This window comes from Leptidea sinapis, chromosome 18 (genome assembly GCF_905404315.1).
Source record: "Leptidea sinapis chromosome 18, ilLepSina1.1, whole genome shotgun sequence".
NCBI classification, from domain to species: Eukaryota; Metazoa; Arthropoda; class Insecta; order Lepidoptera; family Pieridae; genus Leptidea; species Leptidea sinapis.
The window spans coordinates 7645884-7658507 of NC_066282.1; the positions used below are offsets into that span (position 1 = coordinate 7645884).

Here is a 12624-nt window from a genome sequence, read left to right on the forward strand (position 1 = left end):
GTACTTTCGACATGCTCTTTGACAAAATAACAAAAATACTCACAAGAAGTAGATTAAAATATCAACAATTCTTTTAAAGAACTAAAACGAAGAACTTTGATAAATTCAAGGCGGGTGAATGTAACCCCCTTTTTTCCATAAATATAAAGAAAAAACAAAGACAATGTTAAAATAAATATTACGATTTCCTGTTTATTTCCATTCGCAACTATTTCAGTTCATCTTTATTCTGTACAATACATTTCAAGATTATATTTTGCAATAACTATGTCTTTTGACGATGCTCTTTGATAGAGGTTGAAACATTCGGGGAGTTTTTTTCGCGTCAAAATGTTTTATCGTTGATGGGATTGCTCGACGTATACTGAGATAACACGAATCTGACCCGAGAGTGTTGTTATATAGTCAGGAGGTTTAATAATATAAACTATTTACATTCTTAGCAAAGTGGAAAAGTTTTCTCGATATATTTGATATATTTATTGAACTGTTCATTTCATTCCCACATTTAAATAAGATAGTTTAGTAAGCTTAGATGATAGATGAAGAATGGTCTCATGGTCATTTTTTATTTTATTTTTTGAATGGTTGTAAGACATTTTTTATGGCAGAGGAGGAAAAACTAGCGTACGGGTAACCTGGTGCTAAGTGATCACTGCAACCCACATTTTCTCTGAAACACTAGACTCTGGAATAGAGGAGCATGGCCGTGCTCTTTGTTTGAAGGTACCCTCATCATGTATGTCGCATCATCCTGGAAACACCACGCAAGGAAGCTCATTTCATAGTCTTGCTGTCGTGGAGTGGGAGGCTCCTTTGCACAGGATGCCGGCTAGATTATGGGTACCACATCGGTGCCTATTTTTGCGTCGAGCAGTAATGTGTAAACATAACTGTGTTTCACTCTGAAGGGCGCCGTAGCTAGTGAAATTACTGGGAAAATAGGACTTAACACCTTACGTCTCAAGTTGACGAGCATAATTGTAGTGCCGCTCATCATTTTTGGGTTTTTAAAGAATCCTGAGTGGCAGTGTATTATTATGGACAGGGCGTTTTAATTACTATTAGCTGAACGTTCTGTTCGTCTCGTCCCTTATTTTATAAAAAAAAAAAAAGTTGAAAAATTTGAGAAGCTTACTGAAGAGGGACATCTGTGTAGTGAGGATTACATCCATGTTTGTGACATCTCGTACGAAGACGGAATTTAGGAATCAGGTCATACAGCTCTTCAGAACACTTCCCGTGATTAAAATGCGGTAAAATACACACAATGAAGCGGTGTCCTTACGTAGTGTCAAGTGATCTAGCCGTTCACAGAGCACTGGATCTTCGCTAATTGAAGAAACTCTGCATTGCAGACTGGTATGGTTTGACCTCATACTGGATTATGTCAAAACAGACTTTTTAGGACTTAGATTTATTTCACACAAAAGGTTATAAAGTCGAATTTGTTTTAAATTAAGTGCATCACTAAGTAACACGCTGATATTAAGAAAATCAAACCATATCATTATCATCATCATCAAAGGTATTTCGGCGATCTTGACCAGATCGTCGGTCCATCTTTTGTGTCCCTCCTACCGCTGCATGTTCCGCTACGCGGTCGCCATTCGAGGACTTTTCTGCCTCGCCGGCCATCTATCTGTCGAACTATGTGCCCTGTCCACTGCCACTTTAGTTTCACGATCACTTAGGCTATATCGGTGACTTTAGCTCTCCTACGAATCTCCTCATTTCTGATTCGATCTCGCAAGGAAACTCCGAACATAGCCCTCTCCATTACCCTCTGAGCGACCACGAGTTTTCTCATCACCTTAGAGAAAGCTCAAACGAATTATTAATTAATAATATTTACACGAAATATTCTGCTTATAACAGAACTGCTCAGAACTCAGAAAACTAGAAAACTCAAATAATATCTCGAAAACTCCATTTAAAGTTAGTATTGCAATAAATAAAGCCATAAAAAACAGTTCAAAGCAATGATGCCAGTTAGTTCGTAATTTGTGTAAACTCATCCCCCGTATACCGTTATATGATAAAGTTTGTTATGGCCGCGACTGTACTACATTGCGGTTTTAGTGTTACACAAAGCTCTCATTATGAGTGAAGAGAGAATTACATAGAACGATGGTGCCTCGATAGCGCTTGTGCCGTTTTGTTATCATTTTAATGAAATTTGTATATTATATGACAGCCATTTATAAGCACGTTTTATCTTGAATGGGTATAGTCATGAATAAAATTGCTAATGAACTCGCTTTTTTATATATTTTTAGTTTCAGCCAGGTTTCAGATGTTTAGAGGAAATTTGTTTCTGCACTTGTCACAGCTGGTACAGAAGTTTATATGAAGGTACTGTCATAGATAATATTTGAACTGCATGTCAGTTTTGTGATCAACGATTTTAGTTAAGGATTTTATTCTTTCTTGATTTCTTGAATTCCTTACATAAAAAATCTACAACAGACCTTAATTCAACCACTTTCAGACTGTTGAGACCAGCTTAGACTTGCTAATTATACTTAATATCCCTAAAGATTGGTTTCCGACCGACGATAAGATACCGCAGGCGTAGTCGCAAAGTGCGGCAACTAATACTACGTCTAATGAGCGTACTCGAGCCAGTCTCGAACAATGTTTGACGTTGATGAGCTACATGTTCTGTTGAACTGCTAATAATTGAAACTAAAATACCGGGTTGCGTAGTAAAACTTTGTAAAAATAATACTACAAGAAATAAGACAGACACTGGGATCACATATCATAATGAAGTAGATATTTTATTAATTTCAATGTAAAATAACACGAAGCGTATGTTACAAAATTTCAAAGATGCCATTGAGTGTCAAGATGCCCCGCACACAAGCACCTAATCAATAGTTGCCGTAATAAAAAAGCTATTGTTCTTACGTAGTGCGGTTTCTAGTTGGAGCGCAGCGGAGACCAATCCTTAATCTAAGATAATATTATGTATATTTTGCTCGGATAGGTATTGGCCTATCAAATATTATATTATGGCAAATTGTCTAATACTTGACGTAATATATAAATAATAGATATTTTGAAAATACAAATGCATATATTTTTAAACAAAAGCAAGCATAAATCCCTTTGATGATATATAATTAATCCCCCTTACACGGGTGTCACTTTAAATAAAAACAAATTTTTCGCCGTAGATGAAGTAAATTGCAATGTAAAAAACTGTAGTACAAAATTAAAATTTGCACTTCACTTTAAGATGTAGGTACGTTGAGTAATTCACAATTACAAGTAATTATCTCAATACTAACGTATTTACTAGACAAAATTACTTTTTCACTTCTCATGCTCTGAAATTGCCTTTTTGTGCACGATATAGGCTGCACAACATCGATTTTTGTGTACAAGTGCAGTAACGTATCTACTCATAAATGTATCTATATTGAGGCAAAGAAAATGAGCCATACAGCCAAACACAATAAAAAGTTCAGAGATAGAATTTGTTATTCTATAATATTTACTTTAATTTATTTGCCTCATGTATTTTTTCAGACATAAAAGATATTAAAATTCGGTAAGTTATTTAATTAATAAAAAAAAAATATATATATATATATATATACTGTGTTTCGTTCTGAACGATGCTGTAGCTAGTGAAATTACTGGGCAAATGAGACTTAACATTTATCGCCTCAAGGTGACGAGTGCAATTGTAGTGCCGTTCAGAATTTTTGGGTTTTTTAAGAATCCTGAGCGACACTGCGTTGTAATGAGTAGGGCGTATCAATTACCATAAGCTGAACCTCCTTCTAGTCTCGTCCCTTATTTTCATAAAAATAAAAAATCAAATTCACATGAATGGTGCAACAACCTGAGAGCTGAATAAAACATTTCGGTCGATGCATCACTCGGACGGTTGGCTTAGTTGGTAAGAGCTCTCGGACGGAACCCGAGAGGCGGGGGTGTGAGGACCGCATCGTCCGTGAACTTTTATTATTATATATCTTTTTCTATCTATCTTTATAATATTTATACTTATATATAATGAAAATGGTCTTTGTTTGAGGCTCAATCACCATTCGATGCGAAATTTATCCTACATGCTTTAGGGCTACCTATTTTTTTATTGTATTTGTATTAAGATGAGTAAAATTTATTTTATTTCCTTTTAAAATTCGGCCAGCGAAGCGGGCGGGAACGGCTAGTAAAACTATATAAAGATACACTCACCAATATCTTCGTGCTCAAGATCAGGCACCACGTGGGCTACCTCGTCTTCTTCAGGAGCACTCTCGTACCTCTCCTTCAACACTGTCTGCGGCACTACAAACAATATTAAACTTTATTGTAGAGGAGTAAGAATCAAACTTAATTGCATATCAATAACAAAATGCTCAAGTTACTTTAATTTTAGAATGAGGGTGATACTACTGTAAGGAGCTTACTACAGATACCGTTAAAAGCTTTTTATTTTTACAGCAGTTAGTAAAGTGGTACGTGATACCATGACTTGTATTGAATCTATGAAACACTTAAATTTGTCTCCACTTACATCAATATTAATGTGAATATAAATTACATATATTTTTTACGAAAATATGGTAACCTCAGTAATTTAAAAGAAATATTATTATTAGTCATAGTCAAATAAACGTGAAACTGAACTTTATAACATTCATAGGAGTAGAAAGTTTACATTCAAAAGAATAAGTACCATATCAATAGCTATCCTGTACTTTTTTATATATTTTTTTTTATTTGTTTAAAAAAATAAGAGACGAGACGAGCAGGACGTTCAGCATTGACCATATTGGCAAATACCAATGACAAGAAAAAAATCTTGGAATTGGATAAAAGTTGCCTACGTAAGTAGTATAAAATTTGAATGATTTTGGATTAAAATAGAATTCCATTCCCAATTCCACTACTTATCTGCTTAAAACAAAGATAATTCTATTCAAATCATATAAAAGTCCATCTACAGATCTAAAAATACTTTTTGAAAACACTTTGTTGGAAAAAGTTAATTCATCCAATTTTCTCAGTTAACCCACCCATCCACCTTAATTAGAAAACGCATATCAAATTCATTATTTGTTTTCTAATGCAATGCCGTACTTTTTCTTTTATTGGAGTAAAGGATGAGACGAGCAGAATGTAATGCCGATGATAATTGATATGCCCTGTCCATTGGAATGCAGTGCCGCTCGGGATTCTTGAAAAACCAAACAATTCTGAGCGGCACTACCACTGTGCTCGTTACCTTGAAGCATTAAATGTTAAGTCTCATTTGCCCAGTAATTTAACTAGCTACGGCACCCTTCAGACCGAAACACAGTAATGTTTACACATTAATTAATTATTAATATAGCCGGCATCCTGTGCAAAGGAGCCTCCCACTGGTAAATACGTACCCCACATACTGTAATTAATAATCTTAATTCGTTTATGTTTTATTTCAAATCAAGCACAGCACTAACACAAAAACCGCATTGTCAGCGTATGATGTCTATGCATTTTCGTCGCTTGAGTACGGATTAATTATTTGAGGCAATAGCGTTATAAATATCTTGTATGTTGTATTACTGAATTAATAAGAGACAGGAATTAATTTAACGGTTAAATTATTTTCTTCATTTGTACACAGATATTTAGTATAATTGTATGACATTTATATTTACGTTTTCTGATTACAAATCTATAGTATTGGTTTCAATTTTAGATTTCCTCTTTTTTAAAGATACTAAGTGATTAGACGCTCAGTTGATGGTAATTGATACACCCTGCCCATGCCGCTCAGATTTTTTTAAAAACTTACCATAACCTCTTACTACATAATATTACTATCGAAACATATTTAATCTTAACACTTATTGTAAATATTTGTAAAGTGTAGGTCCTCACCGACTTAAAGATAACCAGACGGAGGAACATTTATATAATGCTAGCTGACCCAGCAAACGTTGTATTGACATATAAATTAATACAAAAAATTCGATAAATAACATTCTTGGGGTATAAAAATTTATTATAACCGATTCTCAGACCTACCAAATATTATATCGTAAATCTATCGTAGTACAATAATTATTATATTCAATTGCCATCTTGCAACCCTATCGCGGATCTGTGGATGCAACAGAATAACATAAAAATCGCAATACAAAAATAGGTGTAGATCGTAGACGGGTGAAAATTTTAACCTACTTATATGTTTTTTTAAATAAAAATAACAATTTTTGACAAAATATAAAAAGAAATATTTAGGGGTGGGTCACCCTTATCATTTAGGGGTATTAAAACTCAATGTTGGATGATACTCACCTAACTACCCGACATGCACACCAAATTTCATACAAATCGGTTTAGTCGTTTCGGAGGAGTTTGGCAACAAACACCGCGACACGAGAATTTTATACATAAGATTTTAAAAGCAATTTTATAAGCACAAAATCAAATGAATACTAACATTATAATTTATCATCACTAGCTATGTGAATATTCCTCTTAAAATTGATGCGTGATTGAGAACACATAGAGCATTATATGTGTAATTAATAAAAACAAGTTATTATTAAATATTTGACAACTTACAAAAGCAACATAAATCTATGTTTAATTTCCTGTGTCTTTATTCCGATTTTGACGACCCCTATAGCTCAGTGGTTAGTGACCCTGCCTACTGAGCTAGACCCGGGAGGGTAGGTGCAATAATTTATATTATGAATGTATGTTTATTTGTATTTATGTATGTTTAAGTAAGTATATTTTATTCAATTTATCGTTGTCTTGTACCCATAGTACAGGCTATGCCTAGTTTGGGGCAAGATAATTTGTGTAAAAGTGTGTCAATATTATTATTACATTATTTTTATACTGTAATAAACGATTTCAAAAAGTTCGTATAAATACAATTGCAAGATTTTACCTATACAAAACAAAAGCTTGCAAGGTAAATGAAACCTTGGAAAAATAGAGCAAGCCTTAAGATCAACACCTTTATGAAAATAGAGCAAGTTAAAGAATAATCCTCGAAATACGAACGGATTTCTCAAGACGTATTCGCCGTTAAGTGCACTTCAGTAGCCATCCAAGATTACTTCCACTCGAGAAAACTTTCTAGAAACAGGATGTAATATGATTGGATATTATTTATAATACAGACAGTGGAGTCAATAGTTGCAATAATAGGGTTCCCTTCATTACCCACCCTCAAAACTATATAATATTTTTTATGACAATAAGGGACGAGACGAGCCCTGCCCATTACAATCCAGTGCCGGTCAGGATTCTTGAAAAACCCTAAATTCTGAGCGGCACTACGATTCCGCTCGTCAACTTGAGACATAACATGTTAAGTCTCATTTGCCCAGTTATTTTACTAGCTACGGCACCCTTCAGAAAGAAACACAATAATGTTTACACATTACTACTTGACAGCAGAAATAGGTGCCGTTGTGGTACCGGCTCCATCTAGCCGGCATCCAGTGCAAAGGAGCCTCCCACTGGTTATAGTTTTATAAGTCCTCTACACATCATTAATTATTATAATTAGCATGTTCCCAAGTAAGATAAAATAATATATCTGCAAAAATCATCTCAAGATCCATCGTCTAATTGTTTGTGAAACCCAGAAAAAGTATAAAATTAATAATATTTCCGACATTACATGGACATCCCAAGTATTTTTATACTGCGGTATAAATCTAATATAATATAAATCATTTCTCCTGACTGATTGGCTAATAATCAACGCAGATCCAGTACTGGGTTCTGTATGAGAATTAAAAGGATTGACAGTTGCAGGTCTACAATTTTCAAATTGAAAAAAAAAAAAAAAAACATTTTATTCCTGATATTGTGTAGACATAGATGTATATATATTTAAAACCCTAGGAGGTGAAGTACATAAGTTGAAAGTTAAGTCGGGACGAGTAAATTATAAATAAGACTAGCGAACACCCAAAATGAAAAAAAAAAAACGAAACATAATTAAGTCCCCTCATTCTTAGTAAAACATAAAGTTATAAGTACAAGAGGGTGCTTCTTCTAATAACTTACAACACGAAGCCACTTAACCGCGACCCTTACCCTCAACTTTATTCAAAGTCCTAAAGTCCATTCTTACCTGTTGGCCTGTTCAGCCATTTACCCGAGAGTTATAGTTTACTTGTTCTCGGAAACAGCTGTCAAAACATAATGTAATTACAATTTTTATGTATATCTTCTGTTCATTTAAATATTTCTTTATATGAAAATTCCAAGTAATGGCACAGACACACTAAACCACAGCGGAGCCTTTGTAATTGCAAGCATTTTGTTATTTTTAGTGGTATGCCTCACTTCTTTCCTACTTAATCCCAGTATGTAAAAATTTTTACAAAAATTTATGTACGATTCGGTATTCAAACTCGCGTCCCTTGGGTCCAGCATGCCGCATCGTCCGCTTGACGGTTAGCTTATTTGGTAATGGTGCGTACAGACTAGTGATACGTGACATGAAATGTATCATTCTACCTTTCATTGCATGTTCGTGCATTCACGACAAACCTCCCGCGTACATTTTTCCCTTATTTTCGCCATTCAGCAGCAATGCTCTACTTTGTGTTCGTTCGAAAAACCTACAAATCACGAGTCGCTATGCGCGCGGGTTGTAATGCTCGTAGCGTGCGCGTGAAATGAACATTTTGCGCACTCAATACGTCTAAACTATGAGAAATGGTTACAAACTTTTCATGATACATTACAGCGATGTGTTCGGCCAATTCTTTCATTATATACATTTTATGTAACGTTTCACCAATCTGTACGCACCATAAGAGCTCTGATACGTACCCCGAGAGACGTTTTTTCGGATCCCGCATCGTTTATAAATTTTTGTACAAATCCAATTTGTTTATTACTAGCATAATAGTGTTTCGGTTTGAAGTAGCTAGTGGAATTACTAGACTAATAATAAAATTGATGAAAGACGTTAGTCTTTCATCAAAATGTCGAGCGCTATTGCAATATTGAGTTCATTGCAGTCGCCCTGCGTATTACAATGCAGGGCCACACAGGACCCCAAAATATGGGTTATTATTTTGGGGTCCTGTGTGGCCCTGCATTGTAATACGCAGGGCGTATCACTTTAATCAGGGAAATACGTAATATTCATCTAGTCACTTTTTTCGTAAATAAATTAAATATTACACAAAAAAGTTTTCTTCCATTTATATATATAGAACTATTACTCATCATAACATCTTTTGGTACTATAATGACTGTTTAATAATAAAATTCTATTATTGTGTTTTTTTTTTTAGATTTATTGTCTGATTGTCTATTGTCTTGAATCTTTTTATCCGAAAACCCACTAACTGATTTTAAAGTATATTTTCCTTAGGGTTAAGCCAACATTTATTTTAATAATAAAACATTTCAATTTGTTAGAATCGGTTGCAGTCTCAACAACCTGGATCGACAGTAACGGCCTTATAAATAAACTTGCTACAAATTTATACTTGTTAATAAACCAAGAATATGCAAAATAATGACTATATCGTTGACAACGCTGTGAATACAATGATAGTTCTGAAGTTTTCCGATATTAGGCAGCCTTGCAGACAAAGCGGGAAACGTTATACGTCCGAATAAACCAATCATAAGCAAAAAGTCTATTTGTATAATAAACTTAATTTGTAAGGACATACTATTATTAAATAAAGATAATTTCTTGAGTTAATCAGTCTGTCACCTATCAGATTATTTATTTTTAACTGATAAATAAAAGCTACAAAATCCAATTAAGGGGCAAATAAATAATATCTTGCTCTATAATTGCAGAAGACAAGGCTTAAGAAGACAGAGTATGTTCGCGTAATTGGAACGGATATTGCTAGCTAGAGTTCTCGTGCACTTTCAAGATAGATAAATTTCATTCACGTTTTTTATAGATATAACAACTGTGTTGTGTGCAAAAATAAAACTAACTAATTATGTTATTATTAAGAAATAGCTCCTTTGTCATACGATATAGTTTTAGTGTCGTAATTTTCATGGCAAAATTTTAATCAGCACGTGCATAAATAAGTAGTTTGCTGTAGTTCTTTTTCAAGTTCTTATTTTTGTAAATTATGATAATAATATTGACACATTTTTGACTTGTCCCAAACTAGGCATACCCTGTACTGTGGGTGCAAGACAACGAAATTTTCTGTGAAATTATGAGACGAGACGAGCAGGACATTCAGCTAATGGTAATTGAAACGCCCTGCCTATAACAATGCAGCGTCGCTCAGGATTCATGAAAACCCCAAAACCTCTGAGCGGCACTACAACTGCGCCCGTCACGTTGAGACATAAGATATTAAGTCTCATTTGCCCAGTAATTTCAGAAGCTACGGCGCCCTTTGGACCAACATACAGTAATGTTTATACATTACTGTTTCACTGCAGAAATAGGCGCCGTTGTAGTACCCATAATATAGCCGGCATCCTGTGCAAATATATATTCTTAAACATACATAAATTCATTTAAAGATATATGACTCGGAAACAAACATCTATATTCATCATATAAATGATTGCAAATATTATAGAGATACCAGTGGGAGGCTCCTTTGCCCAGGAAGCCGGCCAGATTATGGGTACCACATCGACGCCTATTTCTGCCGTGAAGCAGTAATGTGTAAACATTACTGTGTTTCGGTCTGAAGGGCGCCGTGGCTAGTGTAATTACTGGGCAAATGAGACGGGCAGTGCGTATCAATTACTATCAGCTGAACGTCCTGCTCGTCTCATCCCTTATAAAAAAAATATCTGTTGGGCGTCTGTTCGTGTATCGTAACTTAATTTTGCGTGGATTGTTACTTTTTAATCTATGGTTCTATTTCTTACTATAAAATTACCAAATATAGTAATAAAATAAAGAGGCATCTTTTATTATTTTTTATTACGGCAACTAAAAATGCTTGTGTGCATGGCATCTTGACACTCAATAGCATCTTTCAAATTTTGTAACATACGCTTCGTGTTATTTTACATATAAATAAATAAAATACAAAATACTAACTGATGATAATATGTCATTCCAGTGTCTTTTTTATTTCTACTAGTATGATTTTTACAAAGTTTTACAGGAATTTTAGTTTCACTTATTAGCAAAGTTTAACAGAACATTTGGCACGTCGATATCACACATTGTTCGAGACTGGCTCGAGTACGCCCACTTGGGCGTAGTCTAAGTTGCCGCACTTACGCCTGAGGTATAGTATCTAGTTGTTGAGCAGCGGAGACCAATCCTTAATCTAAGAAAACAACGATATTAGCTACTGTAATTCAAAATCTAAAAGAGAGCCCAATTCTGTCATAACTCCTTATTATTACAGTTTTGAAGAACATTTAATAAAGAATAACTATAAGTTTGCAATAGCTTCTATGTTATTAGAGCAAGCTTAAATATAATCCTTCAACCAAGATTTACCAACATGTATATATAAAGTGCTGTTCAGTAGCCATTCAACAATCCTTTCATCCGAGGAAATAGTTTGGAAATAAGATGAAGCGGTATAAAGGTTAGATATATGCGATTGATTCATACCATTTTACTTTAAGCATATCTTAAACATTAACATTTTTGACGTATAAATCACCACGTATGCACGTTAAGCATAAAATATACTCCTTATTTAAGAAACATACTTTTTACACCCTTAAAAACACCAGTAACAATAACAGACGAAATTTTAATACACAATTATTGCAAGGAGGTGATAAAATACAAAGGAATAGATAATAATCTTTTTTTTTATGACAAAAAGGAACGCGATGAGCAGGATGTTCAGCTGAAGGTAATTTATACGATCTGCCCATTACATTGCAGTCCCGCTCAGGATTCTTGAAAAACCCAAAAATTCTAAGCAGCACTACAATTGCGCTCGTAACCTTGAGACATAAGATGCAAAGTTTCATTTGCCGAGTAATTTCATCATTAATGCTTCACGGCCGAAAAAGGCGCCGTTGTGGTACCCATAATCTAGTCGGCGTGTGCAAAGGAGCCTCCGACTTCACCAGTCGGAGTTCCTAGAAAAGAACATTTCAAATAAATATAATATTTAATGAACTATGCAATGCAATCTAAATTTCATGTGAGATTTTAAGCAAAAACATAGATATTATAACATCAGCATATTTTATAGAATTGAAGCCTCAAATAAAAATAAACGTAAAAAAGCGGCCAAGGGCGAGTTGGACTCGTCCATGAAGGGTTCCGTAGCAGCAAGTAACATAATATAAAAGTTATATAGAAAGGAAAATGATATTAAATTATTTAAATGGAAAATTCAAAAATCTTTGCTCAAAATCATGCAGTGCAAATGAACTCTCATCATTTATACGTTTTAAAAAAAACTACTTACTAAATCTCGTTCAAGCCAATTTTGCAGTGGAAATTTGCTTGGTAATGTACATGATAGTATATATTTTTTTAGTTTTATCATTCTCTTATTTTGGAAGTTACAGAGGTGGGGACATATTATATTTTACCACTTTGTGTTTCTCGCGAAAACTATTCAGTTTAGAAAAAAAATATCATTTTTAAAAACCTATCCATAGATGGGTATGGGTTTGACGAAAAAATTTTTTTAAGTTTGAGTTATG

General features: G+C 34.2%; 1 protein-coding gene across 1 annotated transcript in view; it reads right to left on the reverse strand.

The window, feature by feature from the left end:
• Positions 1–12624, reverse strand: part of LOC126969335 (protein eva-1 homolog C-like) — a 643451-nt gene that overhangs the window by 523470 nt on the left and 107357 nt on the right. Inside the window, exon 7 of the mRNA XM_050814691.1 lies at positions 4216–4308. Within this exon, the coding sequence (XP_050670648.1) occupies positions 4216–4308 (93 nt within the window). The remainder of the gene's footprint in view (positions 1–4215; positions 4309–12624) is intronic.